General features: G+C 38.1%; 1 protein-coding gene across 4 annotated transcripts in view; it reads left to right on the top strand.

Moving 5' to 3' along the window:
- The window catches only part of LOC122078843 (serine/threonine-protein kinase nak1), a 50,218-nt gene that overhangs the window by 1,469 nt on the left and 33,603 nt on the right, over window positions 1-15,146 (top strand). For all 4 annotated transcript variants that reach the window (XM_042645007.1, XM_042645005.1, XM_042645006.1 and 1 more), the window contains exons 3-8: window positions 10,752-10,876; window positions 10,985-11,029; window positions 11,124-11,205; window positions 11,299-11,367; window positions 11,484-11,654; window positions 11,763-11,828. In XM_042645007.1, the coding sequence (XP_042500941.1) occupies window positions 10,752-10,876; window positions 10,985-11,029; window positions 11,124-11,205; window positions 11,299-11,367; window positions 11,484-11,654; window positions 11,763-11,828 (558 nt within the window). The remainder of the gene's footprint in view (window positions 1-10,751; window positions 10,877-10,984; window positions 11,030-11,123; window positions 11,206-11,298; window positions 11,368-11,483; window positions 11,655-11,762; window positions 11,829-15,146) is intronic.

The raw sequence follows: 15,146 nt of genomic DNA, 5'->3' as shown, positions 1-15,146 counted from the left end.
CCCCCCCCCCCCCCCCCAAAAAAAAAAATTAAATAAAATGGCAAAGAAATGGAACATAAGATTTATAACAAAAGAAAGTTGATTTCCTGGAAAATAAGTCTGCATTGAAATAAATAGAGCATGAGAAGCTCATATTATTTAGTAATTGCATATGTATTTTCTTCTTATTTAATTGCAACAAATTAGTGAAAGATCATAATTCTTAAGGTTTTGCTGCATCTTACAGAAAATCCTTTTAAGTACATTGAGCACTCTTCCGTTAAAGCATTTTGTTTCTCTATCCATCAGCATAACACAAGATGGCTCTACAAAATACTTTATGTGAGTTTCCAGCTATGTCAAAGTACTTTCTTATAGGTCTTCCAAAACACTTTAAGCTAATGAAAGCCAAAAATTCTGGTAAATTTGCTAATACGTTCTTTAGGACCTCTTTTAGAAGAAAATTTCCAATCAAGCAACTTTTGGATCCCATCTATAGCTTGCAAAATTGAAGAAGAAAACAAAAGGGACATGCATTAAAGGCCAAAACAGCTAAGGTGCAGAGCAAGTCTCATGCTCATACTACATCCTAGCCTGTACGGCTGTACCTATATACATGAGCCATTGCATAAATAACCAAGTCTTTTTGATGTAGTTCAAAAGAACAAGAAGGCGTGCAGCAAATCATGCCGTCAAACTGGATCAAGAACGGATTAATAAGCGTAATTTGAGTGCTTAATTGGTTGCATGGGCCATAAGCTTTATATTTTTGGGTTTACAATTTTAATGGGCCAATTCTATAGGCCCAAATATTAGGGATCTAAGTCTTACACGGGATTAAGTAGTTAGTTTTCATTTTATAATGTTCTAGAACAGTTTCTATTTTTAAGATAGACAGTTTTTTAAGGGATTCTCCCTACCATACATAGGGGTTTCCTATTTTGCTTGGTTCGTGAAGTTATAAATAAAGAGCAGGGGATCGTACTCACTAAGTGATTTGAGTAGCCTTGAGCTTATGAGTTCTGTGGGAGACGGAACATGGTTTCATGAGATCCAAAACTGCTCTACTGTGGGATGCAGTAGGTAAACCTAAGTGAGATGCCAAGAATGTGGATCGAGCTTGCAAAAGAAGGGGGCTGCTGGTTCCATCAAACGAGACCAGCCAACCCCAGTGTTGGCCCATCAAGCCAGCCCAAAACCAGAAATTACTATTCATGTGACAGTAACCGTGATTAGTAACTCCATTTCCTAGAAGAGAAGGAGTGGCTTGGGCAGAAAGAAAGAGACACCCATCGATTTCAGCTGAAGAGATGATCTGTTTCTATTTTTATTGCTTAGTTAGGCAGCAATATTTGTTTCCTTTTAGGAGCCTTATCTTAGTTTCTATTTTTTTGTTTTCTTAGTTGACAAGTAATTAGAACTACATAGTTGTCTCTAGAAGATTCTAAGTTTCTATTTTACTTTTTTCTCAGAAAAAAAAAGTTAGTTAGCATAGGAAGTGTTTGTTCCAAGTAATTAGTTCCCTTTTCGACTACTTTCTGCTTGGCCAAAGCTACATATAGGCCTTTATTTGTAAGAATTGAAGAGAAGTTTTAATGATATTTTGTGAGCTTTGCTTGCTGGTTTATTCCTGAGAAAGGACGTTTCAACAGCTAAGATAGTTGTGGGTGAAGGACCTAGGACTGAGAGAGTCCATCCCACCCCCACCCACATCTATCCCTATTCAATCCAAAATTTAGCTCCATCTGAGCCGTGGTTTTTTATGATAGATCCTACTGGGACTGATTACCTTGGTAATTAGTTTGACATCACCAAGGCTGGAGTTGGTGGGATCCATTCTCCATAGTTAGGTTAGAGGCCTAACATATCTTCTCTTTTCTTCTTCTGAAGGTCAGTTTCTGTTATCTCATTCATGCGCATACTAGTTACTATTCTGTTTGAGCTTCTAGGTGCTATTTCTGTCCACTAATTTCTTTTGAGTTGCTTTCTCAGTTTTCAAATCAGATCCTCGCATTGATGTTGCCATCCTTCCATCGATTTCATAACTTGTTGGTAGTACAATGCCTTCTCTAGAGTTCTGCAGCAGCCCCATTCCTTGTTTTCTTTTCCATGTTGCTGCTAGTTTCTATTTCCCAACTCACATGCTAATTTAGTTCCTGTAGTTTTTGAACAAAATTCTGTTAGGAGTTTCTAAATTCTGAAGTGTATATTCAGATCCACGTGGTTTCAAATTCTGGACATTGTTATTGCAGGTTCCGAATTTGGTCTCTAAAATCTGATCAGTGGTTACTTTCTGTTCTGGTTTCAGTTACTAATTTCAAATATGTTTCTATTTTTTGGGTATTTCTATTCTGATTTATGACGGTTTAAGTTACTAATTCTGACTTCTACTTGCTGAAACTTTCTATTTTGGGGCTTAAGTTTCTAGTTCATGAATTCTCACTTCACTACAGTATCAGAATGAGTTGTTAAATTCTGGTTTCATTTCTCAGTCTCTAATCCCTTCGATATTGGATTACGTGATGTTTTCTAACCCTAGATTCAGATTGTACTCCACTCTTAACAGGAACTCAAGCGACCCTGAAAACAGAATTTGGTTAACTGTATGGTCAAAGTCAACCTTTTCTGATGAAGGCCAGAATTTGACCAACGTTCATAAACCACTAGAATAACCCAACCCCAAAGTGCTGCGATGTTTTAATGGTTAGATTGTAAACTATAGATGTTTCCAAGCATAGCAAGTATGGTTACTAAAATCTTGAAACTCAAATAACAGTGTATCAACAACCCAGATGGATAGTAAATTCCGGTGGATTGTAGTAGCCCAATAATAAAACATGTTTCCCAATCAAATTCCGGTGGCATCTCAGAGTTGTAGGGGAGAAAGAGAATCATGTAACCACATACTCATGTTGCACGGCCCAATCAACTTTTTATTTCAAATCTATCTTTATTGTTGGGTACATGCAAGTATATAAAGAGAAAACAATGCAAATATACCAAAAAAAGAAAAAAAAAGTAATTGTTTGCGGTTCAAGTTAGAACCCTTCTATCTTGTTTCATCTAGGGTGAGATTTTTCCTGTATATGTTTAAACCTGATGTGTTATTTGACAATTGGGAATTGAGAGATGCAACTATATCAGTTTTGGTTCACGTAACCGTGTCTGTGGGGTGATTCCCGCTTCACCACATTATATTAGCACGTGTTCCAAACTGATAATGTTCCATAGAACCAATCCCAGAGTCAGGAATAATTAAGTATTTCCATGCTACCGGGAGAAACAAAATTCCTATGTGAAATCAGCTGCAAGGTTGTTCTTGCGTGAACAAAATTGTTTGTTTTCCCACACCATAATTTTAAATTGGGCCCTAAAAAAATATGTGAATACCAACTGAAAATTGGGCTAAAGTTAGATGCTTATTATTGAGGAGGAGTAATTTTATGAGTGCATTATAAAAATATATATATATATAATAAAAAAAATAATAATCTAAAATTTAAATTTCTTGGTTTAGGTCAGGCACGATTTTGCTTCAAAAAAATTCCCTGCTGTCTGTGTGGACCCGTCAAGATAATTGTTTGATCCGAGTCAGCCTTGAGAAGTCCTTACCAATGGTGGAACTTATAGTTTAACTCATGCCACCAAGTTCACCTAGCTCAGCATCGTCTGAACAGTCGGCGAATATGGATCTGGCTAGTGGAAGTCAACCAGATGCCCAAGAGAAAAGGAGAGTGGATCTGATGCAGTTAGAGTTGGAAGAGTTGCATCATTTATTCAACCAGTTTACCAGTTCCAAGCAGCCTCAGCAACAAACTGAACCTATTTTAACCCCAGGAGAATAGGATTGGGGACCAAGATGGGGTCCAGTGCACCTCGTACCATACCGAGGCTTGTAGTCGACCAAAAGAGTATGGAAGAAAACATCGATCGTTGATCATGAGATTAGTTTTATTCACCCACACAACTTTATAGGGGTTAGGACGCGGCTCTGTCTTTAAACCAAGCTTGTGAACGGCATTTTCAGAGATGACATTGGTACAACTACTACTGTCGATTACACAATGCACATATTTTTAGTGCATCTCACTTTTGTCTAGAAATACTATCTTTATGTCAATCATCCTTGTGAGAAAACTTATATGTGACCAAACATGGGTGAAGAATGTAACAATGTTATTGCTCCCCATCACTATCACCATCATTGACTTAACTAGGTTCATAATCGCGCTCTGACTCTAGAAGTACTAGGCTACTCCTTTGTTTCTCTTTTGAAGTAGTAGCCATGGATTCTTCCTTATTAGGAAAATCAATCAGACGATTAGGACACTAAGCATAAAAATGCCCAAATCCATTGCATGAGAAGCACTGTAGGTCAGCCCACGGCTTTGTAGGAGGTTTGTGGGAATTGTACCAGAGCTGAGACTAAGCAGTTTGGCCTCAAAGATGCCATGGATGAACTGCTAACTTGTGTCTTTCTGAAATGACTTTCCCTGGGGAGAAGATTGTTGTTGACTGAAACTATCACCTGTAGAGAAAGTATCTGTAAAAGTCTTCCAAGCGTAGGGCTGCTTCAAACTTTCTTCAACCTAATATGCCGCGTATAAAGCATCCTCCATTGTAGGAAGTCGACTAGATGTGAGTGCAATATTGATCTGAGTGTGCAAACTTTCATGGAACTGTGCCACCATACCTCTTCATCCCACTCAGAATCAGATCGAGTGGCTAAATCATAAAATTTGGTCACATACTCCTCAAAAGTCAGGCATTCTTGTCTCAACTTTGCAAACTTGATGTGCATGCGCTGCTTGTAATCGGTAGGCAAGAATCTTTAGTTCATGGCTTAACTCATCTCAGTCTATTTAATTACTAACCCAATGCCTCAAGTTCAATTCTGTTGTTGGTGTTTGATCCATGAGGCTCGAGTCATGCCCTTTAGCTTAGCATATGCAAATTGAATCTTTCTAGCATCAGTCCACCCTTACCATCTAAAAAATATCTCCAAACTGTGAACTGAGTCAAGATACTACTCTGGGTTGTTATCCCCATAAAAATAGAGGATGTTCAGCTTCGCTCCTTTTTTAGCTCCATAAAGTGTATCATCATATTGAACAGCTCTATCTATATGGTGGTGGTGTATGATGTGGTGGGGGTGGTGCAAGATGTGGCAATGGTGGTGGTGGTGACGGTGGTGTAACATGAGATGGACCCTATGGGATGGAGTTGCAAGAATCTCAGACTGTGTAGGACTCTTTTCTTTATCAAAAACCACCAGCTGCCCAATAGATACTTGCATGGATGCCTTCATTGTGTAGAAAGAATTGATAATCGTGTTGGTAAACATGATCTGTGTGGTTGGCAATCTCCATCCTGCTTTCATCTTTAAAGGAATTAAGTTGTTGGTGAATCTCACATTGCCCACTATCGTTAGGATATGGATAGAATCTCCAAATTGATGGTGATCCCAGGATTCAGATTAATCGGAATTACTATGTGCCGACAATATCAATGGACGAATCAAATCAATAGTGTAGTGGCAAAATGGTAAATAAATGGAATTCATAAGAAAGTGGCAGATTCATAATTAAAGGTAATCCTAAAGAGTCATTAGGATATAAGAGTATGGAGGGACAAAATAAGGTTAAGAATTATAGAGGGCAAACTAGGAATGGAGACTAAAATAGGGACAAAATAGAATAAAAGAATATTATAAGGGTATAATGGAAGAAAAAACAAAGAACAAAAGAATAAAGAGAAACATGAGATGAGGGGGCAATATTGAGAATAGGGTTAGAAAAGGAGGGGAATATATCGTGGGTGGAGGAGAGGAAGATGAGGTTGTCTTCAATTCATCAGGATGGGCAGCTGCTATTTTTTCACAAAATAGATGCTTATTTCTTTTTGCAACTTATGTGATGACAGGAGAGGATACTGAAGCTACCATGCAGGGAGTTCTCTATGGGTTAGAGGTAGCTTCCAAGCAAGGATGGGATTTGCAAGAGATTTGTAGTGATGTGCGGGGTGTTGATAAACTTATAGATCTTAACAATTTTTTGCTGTGGCCATGGTCCACTTTTGCCCTACGCATGGAACTTGATGATTTTTTCGTTCAAACCTAACTTTTTTTTGTGTAGGATGTACATGACTACTCCATTAACTTAGTTAAAACTATTGCCCACAAGGCTTTGACTAGGAAGTCCTTAACTCAGAATAGTAATATTTTGATTACAGATGTAGATAAGATATAATTTCTGTTTTTCTTTCAAATAATAATAAAAAAAAATTTAGTCCAACGAATCAACATGAGTAGTGTTAAGGTTGATAGAAGTACAACTCTGACTTAAGAAATCCAATTTGTTGGGGGTGGAAGTTTGAACCATGATGACAGGTTTTTGAAAAAACCAGGTACAATTGATTCGACCTCTCACCTTTCAGCAGTCTGAAACTCTTTTTTTTTTTTTTTTGGTCCATTTGTGGTAACCTTAGAAAGGAACTTAATCACGTCATAGAAAAAAGGGCTTTTGGGGATCTCCCTATAGATGGTTACCCTCGAACACTAGTTTCTGGATAAGGATAGCATGGAGAGAGGTCTAACCACTCTCAGTCAGACGCTTGGTAGATTTAGAGTAGGGAATGCTGAAAGTAGAAAAAAAAATAAAAAACTCTCTTTAAAGGAAAAGAGAAAGAAGAAATAGGAAAGGGGAAAAATAGCGAACACCAAAGGAGGAATAGGGGGAGAGGACAGGTCACACCTTAGATAAAACCTCTATTTCAAATCTCTCTTTATCGTTGGGTACTTGCAAGTATATAAAGAGAAAAAAAAAGCAAAGAATCTTTAATGGAATGTAAAACCAAACTTGACTCGAACTCTATCTCTGATTCCTACGTAAACTATTCAAAAGAAAACATGATAATATAAAAGAACTAAAAGACTACAAAGTAAACCACTACCAGCCTTTATTAGACCAACCGGTTCTATCAGGGTTTGGGTTTCTAGATCCAGTAGTGTTGGTCCAATCAGTCGAGTGCTACTTTATCAAATATGGTACTCCCTAATCACAAAATAGTATCGGTTTTGATCTGTTGAATGATCACTACAGAATTTTGATGTGAATGCTCCTATCCCACTCCATTCTCCATTCTAAAGGAAGCAAGAGGAAATAAGGCCTAGATGCATTCCTAGCACTTAAGGTTTTAAAACTCGGGAACGGTCATGGTATCGGTCAAGGCCAATACCGTTCAGATACCGATCCGGATCGACTTGGATTGGACTATATCGGGTAGGTCTACCCCTTCTTTTTATTTAGGTCAGTTTTTATTACGATTTACCCTTGGACCATACATGTGTATTAGGATCAGGATCGGGATCGGGATCTGTTAATAGCCAAATTAGGGTAGAATGCTCGAGTGATCTATTTGATCACATAAGCCCTTTATTTCTGTTAAGAAAAAGAGAGTCATAAAAGAACTACAAGTTATACCCTAATTACAACTATGACCTTTGTAATTTGGCAATCATTGAGAGGGGGTGAATCAGTGAGTCTAATTCCGATTCCAGAACTGGCTTGAATGCTGACTTGGCAAACCCTGTAACACTTGTACTTGCTCACACATAGTTGTATCCACACTTAGGGTCTTATAGGCACTTCCAAGTGTGCACACCCACTCCACATTCTACGCACTTCATACAAAATAAAATATAAAGAAAAGCTTAACCACAACACAGAGATTTTTACAAGGTTCGGAAAGACACCTACATCCCCCGAGTAGTGTCTATAAAGGTTTGTACCTACTCAACACACTACTTTAACTGCACCTACAGCACCCACACTCAGTTTTCCCAGCATAGAACTGAAAGGGCATTACTATGCCTATACAAAGATAGCGCCCACTATCATCTTGCCAACATAGAACTAGGAGGGCATACACTGTGCTAATGCAAGTTGTAGCACCCACTGCCAGGGAGTACCCAACCCCGGTGTCTAGCACCCACTAAACACCCTTAACAATTAATAACAATAAATTGGGCTTATAACAGATGCCCTACGGTGTAGTTCAAGCTAGCATAATTCAACAATAACTTTCTCCTACAATTAGCAATGCATACAAATATGTAGACAATGATATAAAAATAAATACAGGGGCAGTGAATGCTTACAACCCTTGTCTGAGAAACCTAGAGATGTCTTGAATTCACTAAAGCTATCAAGTGCACTATGCAGCCCAAATTTGGTAGTGTCTAAAAACCCCTGGCAGTGGGTGGGTGTTAGAGACACACTCTCTCTCCTTCCCTCTTCTTTCACTAGCTTTCCTTTCCTCTCTTTTCTTCTTCCCTTCTCTTTTCTTTTCTTTATTTTCCTTTTCTTACTTGTAAAAGCTCCAAGATACTCAACAATGGTGATTACTCCTTCACATAAGTTCAATATCACCAATACAAAAGGTGAAATAAAGTTGGGAATGCTTCAAGACATTATACAAGGCCCCCTTATGTTTTCTCCTTCTTCCCCACCTTTTGCTTCCAATAAAGCATCACCTTTACACAACCACCATTAATAGAGCTCTTTGAACCTTGCTTAAAATAGATGTAAGTTTTCAAAACAACCAAGCATGAGGAGGACCACCTTACATGCCTTCTCTTTCACATTTTTTCTTTAAAACACAAGGAGGCCACCAAAGCCTGTCTTCCCATTTTTTTTCACTTCTCTTGGTGTTGGAATCAATAGATCATGAAAGCAGCCCAAGCACCTCCACAAAACACTCTTAATGGAGTGAATGCAACCTTCATTAAGCACCCAAACCCATTCAATATCACACACTAAAGGAAGGAAGCTTCTCTCTTCAGAACCGTGGGTTTTCTCTTTCAAAATGTTGTTCTAAGCCTTCCAATGGATAGAGCATGAAAATATGAAGAAGCAGCAAATTGGATGGACCATTTTGGCCTTATAGATCAAAAGACATGACATTTTGAAGTTGGGCCACTGAAAACACTCCATTCAGAATCTTTTGGGGCGGGGCGGGGCAGGGTACGTTGGCGGCTTGAATCTCAGGCATAGGACTTGTCTTCAAAAGGCGCCCTTGATCTTGGCCGTAGGATCAAGTCAAACGGATAGAAGATCTGGTCCGTAGGATTTGAATCTTGTCTAAGGCATGATTGACGATGACATCAATGCTGACATCACTCTTTATGGCGTTGTTGAGTTCTTACTAGATGCCATAAAGCAATAAATAGGGATTGTTGGATCAATGACATGTGGCAAGATCTTAGCCATCGATCATAGATCTCTCCACTCTCCCCTATAACAAATAAACCCCTTTGCCTTAATTTTTTGCGCTGAAAATCCCTACAGCAGACTCTTCATCATTACACACAACCCCTCTAAAAATGTGACATGTTGGAACCCTCCTACATCGAGAGCTTTTGGCCAATTTTTGAATTGGACTTTTTAGACCGGTTTTGCGGAAGTGGCCATAAAAATTCATGACTTCGGATTGAGTCGAAACGAAAAGGGTATGGACCACGACTCGATGCACTACAATCTTCTAGAAGACTTGATCACCAGACTCAGCTATGAAGAAAGATCAAATTGCCCCTTAACCTTGCATATTTCATAACTTCCTCATAAAGAATTGAAATGGGATGAAACCAGGTGCATTGGAAATAATAAATCACGCTCGTATCATCACATGGAGGATTCGTCTTCAAAATAATTCATTTTCAATGCCGAAATGCCCCGAGCGTAAAATAGGCCAAATTTTCTCGCGAATGCCATAAATTTTTCATACAGTATTGAACAGGATGGAACCAGGTGCTTTGGAAAGAATAAATTAGGCTCATATTGCCACATGGAGGATCCGTCTTCTAAAAAAATCATTTTCAATGCCGAAAATGCCCCTCGAGCGTAAATATGCCAAATTTGCCAGTTTTGGTTTGGAATTTGGCACCACCTATCATGGATGTCCCAATTCACTCCAAACACTTCATATAACATTGCCATTTCATCAGAGAGACCATACGCTGCCATGTCACCACTTCTAGCCATGTCATCACTACCAAGTGGCCTAGCTTGCCAACAAGGACAACCGGAAAACAACATGACCCCCATCCAGCCGTCCCACTCTAAATAGGGTTGGTGGAAAGGGAAAAGTACCTTAGTGCCCCTGCGGCACACTTAAGTATAGTTCTAACAAAATCGGTCAAGGCCAATACCATTCTAATCTGAGTTTTAAAACCATGCTAGCATTAGCTCAACAGATAAAACAGTTCTTCTCAGTATTACAGTGAGTTTAGACTCTTTACCCATCCATTTATTGCTTCTTTTTTTTTTTGTTTTTCATTGTCAAATAATTTACGTTTTACGCTTAATCCTGTATTTCACTTAGTTGACAATCTAAACTACAATCATGCAGTGGTGGGTTTGATGTTTGTATACACTTCTTAATGCTATCACCTGCCTCAACCCCAACATATCAATTTTCAATAAGAGATAAAGGTATAAACCTCTCTGGTTTGGTCTTCGATATACCAAGCTGACAACAGTTGAAATGGTTTTCTCCTGAACCGAACGATGAGAAACATTTCTCTATTTTTCAACTGCTCATGCACCTGCAAAGTTTTGGGAGTTTCTTGCGTTGATTGTAACTATATGGTTTGCCCATCATTGCCTTTTTTTCCCCTTCTATCTTGTGGGCATCATAGACTCTTTCTTTTGTCAACATTTCCGAGTTTTAATTCATTAATGCAGTTTTTATCTTTCTTTCCCTATTTCTTGCAGGCTGGAAATATTCTAGTGGATGTACGTGGTACAATCAAGCTAGGAGATTTTGGTGTTTCTGCTTGCCTTTTTGATTCAGGTGATAGACAACGCACGAGAAATACTTTTGTGGGGACTCCCTGCTGGTATAATTATAATCTCCTGGCTTCTACATATTATATATGAGTTAAACAGTGGCTAACTATTTTTATGTCATTCATTTATTATCAATGGTTCCCTATTAATTTTTGTAGGATGGCACCTGAGGTTATGGAGCAATTACACGGTTATGACTTCAAGTTAGCAATCTCCAGTGTTATTTTTAATTTCTTGCATCATTAACAAATAGTTTGATGACATTGTGTGCTACTGTGCTGGACAACTGATCTTCAGGGCAGATATTTGGTCTTTCGGTATAACAGCGCTGGAGTTTGCACATGGTCATGCTCCTTTCTCAAAGTACCCTCCAATGAAGGTACATATAACATTCTCTTCTACATTTTTATCAACATAAAGTATTAAAACCCCATGAGGTTCTAGCAGTCTTAGCAGGAGTTACTTTTGGTAGGTTTTGCTTATGACCTTGCAAAATGCACCACCAGGCCTTGATTATGAAAGGGACAGGAAGTTTTCTAAGGTATCCTTTCTGTGCATTGGATTTCAATTTCTTTTTTCCTAATACCACTGGTTCAATCCTTTTACTATTTTTTAGTTGTGTAACCTCATAGACTACTTTTTTTCCCGTGTCATTAGTCATTTAAGCAGATGATTGCTAGTTGCTTGGTAAAAGATCCTTCAAAACGACCTTCTGCAAAAAAGTTGTTAAAGCATTCATTCTTTAGGAAAGCTAGGTCCAATGACTATATTGCCCGAACTATTTTAGATGGGTTGCCAAGTCTTGGTGATCGGCTGAAAACATTGAAGGTTAGGGAATCACTACTATGTGTTGTGATTCTGTGATAGTATTGTTTCTGCATTTACTCCGGCTAGCACCATACGCTTACAAGCAGCCTCATTTTTCTTATGAAACAGATGAAAGAAGAAGATATGCTTGCACAAAAAAAAATTCCGGATGGGAAGAAAGAGGAAATATCACAGGTTTTGATTTCCTTGAGCTAAAATGATTAAGTGGTCATTGTCTCTTCAATTGAAATAAATTCATGTTTTTGGTTTTTGGACACCTATTGTTGTTAACATGGTTCATGACAGTTTCTATTCCTTCTTTTGTGACCTTACTTGCAATCTATTTATTATTATTGTTTTGGAATTTAATATGCACTTATGCTTCTTGATTGTCATGGTTAAGATTTATGAGGAAGTTCCATATTTTAGTGCTAACAGAAAGTAGATGATGACTGATCTGTGTAGTCACATATTTCTGATTTTGATCCCTTGGTAATACGACTAGTTGTGGGGTAGCAAACATACTTTGAGGAAGAAACAAAAAGGAAAATGTATCAACATTTAAAATTTCTATCGCATGATTGAAGCAAGGCAAAGATATAGAAGTTGATGAAGATCTTTATCTAGAATCTATCTACATGTATATCTCGTGTTTTAATTTTCATTGCAAGTACCTCAGTTTCTCTGTCCTATTTTTCCTTTTCTTTTCCCTTTTCATCTGCTATGTTTGAATGGCATATTTTTCCTCCTTCACTTCAATATGTTTGCAACCAGAAGAACCAGAGATCTGGATCTCCTTATCGTGTTGGGATAGTGATATACACCAACCCCCCTTCCCCCAAAAGAAAAATTTTACAACATGTAGGGCTCTAAATGATGCAGAAAATTTAGCTTGCATAGGATCCAATGTTCTCTAGTGATAAAGAATTATAGATTCTGATTCTCATGGGATGTCAGTTTGGTCTAAGTCTCAGACAAGGATCCTCCCCTAACATCATCTTCTGCTAATGTTTTCTAATGCCTTCAGATGCATGAACAGATAAAATGTGGTACAATTTACGAGCCTATGCTTTACAAGCTTGTTCATGTCCCCCCTAGCCTGACAGCTGACAGTTGACAGGATCATACCTTAAGCTGCTTTTTGTGGTTTATTTTCTTCGATGATGTTACTTCAGTTTCTTAGAGCAGTTTTCTACTTGTCTTATGAATAAAAATTTTGTAGAAATTTGTCCATTTATAACTTTAATCTTTTTTTTTGGTGGAGATTGGAGTTATGATGTTTTTTGTCAAACACCTTGTTGCTAGAATTATCATATTGTGCTTTTTCACACATTTTTGCTTCTTAGTAGATACTTTTTGTCCTGTATTAGTCTTTCAATCTCTTATCTTGTGCAATCAGACTTTCCTACATTGTGAGGATTGTATCTTAATGTGCTTTCTGTTTTTCTTTGATCTAACAAAGTGCAGTATTTTTTTATTTTATTTTTTTGATGAATAAAAAAGTGCAGTATTATGTTGTGCTAATTTGAAGAAGCTGTAGTTGTATCCTATACTTGGATAAAAGTAAATGATTGTAGTTCAGATAAGAGCCCTTTTGACTGTCATCTGTCTCATCTCTATGGGTTTCTTATATGGTGGCCTGAGTGCATCGAGAGAGAAGTCGATCCCTTTGCCTCAAGTTGTGATTTGGACAACTAATAAGTGCACTAAACATCGTTAAATCATCATTGATTAAACAAACATTTAAGGATTTAATGAATCATAGTTGTCTATGTAAGAATTTCAGACTTCTGCCATGGTAGACACCTGTATCTGTGTGTGCGCTGGAACTTCACTCTTCTTTTTATATGAGGCTATATTGTTTAACGAAGGATGCATACTTCAGACACTGGCGCCCATGCAAGTGTCCTTTTTGCATAGCTAGTAGACTTTGTTTTCTTGACCTGTATGATTGGTTGCAGAAGATTGTCAGATTGTAATGAATAAAGATTCTATACGTTTTTCTTGGATGGTACATTGGTTGGAATATCTTATGAAACCATGGAGGAGTGTGATTTAAATTTCTGTGTTAATACTTTTGTTTCCATCTAGACATTGACAGTCTGATTATACAAGCTTAACTTCTCTTCTACTAGAAAATGTCCACCCAAGGTTGAGGAGAAAAAGGTGCATACACTGATTTCAAGGTTACTAACATTATGGTGGAGAAACTGGTGCATGCTCTGTGGAGGTTAGTTTTCTTGGTGACTATCTGGTGATTTGGAAGGAGAGGAACAATAGGACGTTTTTGTTGGAATGTATGTAATAGGGGTACTTTAGGAACTGTCTTATGTTAAGTTATCCTATTTTGTATTCTCTTTTATTTCTCATTCACCTCCCTTAGGTAGGAATATGCAATTTCCTTAAGTGTTAGTTGGAGCTAATAGAGGTGAGATAAGCTAAGAGCTCATTCATGTTTTTCCCTCATCTCTCTCTTTCTCCTCTCATCTTCTCTCCCTCTCCTCTTTACCCCTCTTCTCCCTTTCTCCTTGGTCTCTAATCTTACTCTTCTCAACTTCCAACTTGGTATCAGAGAAGCAAGGAGTTTGAGAGTCGACTAAGGTTTCTTCCTCTCATTCTTTGAGTCTCTTTTGGAACCCTAGAAAATAAAGGGGTCCAATAGAGGCTATACAATGTAAAGAAATTCAACAAGGTGACCTAATGGGGCTTTAGAAGCTTCTTGAAGATTCTTGGAGGGAGATTGAAGCATTATAAGGAACTATTGGAGCTCAAACCAAGATTTTGGTCCTTGTTTAGCATTACCGCTAGCTTCTCCTTGGAGTTTCTCTTTCTCTCTCCCCAAGGGACTGTTGGGGATGGGGCTAGGCTTGTAGGTGTCATCCAAGGCCCTTTATTTGGTCATCCTAAGCTGGCGTTCATGAGTTGTGTTGTTAGAGCACAACTCAAATACATGCTTGCTGCCAGGTATTGCTAGTACCCTGTTTTCTGCATTTATGGTTTGAAATGACCTATATGGTGTTCTTGGGTTGTTTTTTGATGGAGGTACCCTATCCTATAATGTATGTGTGTGATATTAGAATGAAGTACTACAGTTACTAGTGGATTAAATTGGTTTTATCTCAAGTTTCAAGTTTTTTTGCTTGCTGGAATTGTTTTTTCTGGTTCCGAGAAGACAATATTTGGGTATTGGGATACCTCTTGCTTTAGATCTCCAATTGTGGTTGTTTAGGAGTATCCACTCACCATGTTTGACCTCATTGAACCTTTGGAAGCTACACCGGTTGGGTCGAGTAGTACCAATCCCAACTAGATTGTCTTTGTCAACCCCAACACTCAGATTTCCCTTGTCAAGTTGGATAGCACCAATTACTTGGACTGGTCACACTCTGTGAAGTTATCCTTGAGGAGTCGAGGGAAAATTGGATATATTAATGGGACCATCAAGGCTCCTGCTGTCTTTAATCTAAATATCATAATGGGAAACTGCGAATTCTACTATTATATCTTGGCTTC

This window comes from Macadamia integrifolia, chromosome 5 (assembly GCF_013358625.1).
Source record: "Macadamia integrifolia cultivar HAES 741 chromosome 5, SCU_Mint_v3, whole genome shotgun sequence".
NCBI lineage: Eukaryota > Viridiplantae > Streptophyta > Magnoliopsida > Proteales > Proteaceae > Macadamia > Macadamia integrifolia.
The sequence above is the reverse complement of the archived record's forward strand: the minus strand, read 5'-3'. Positions and strand labels throughout refer to the sequence as shown.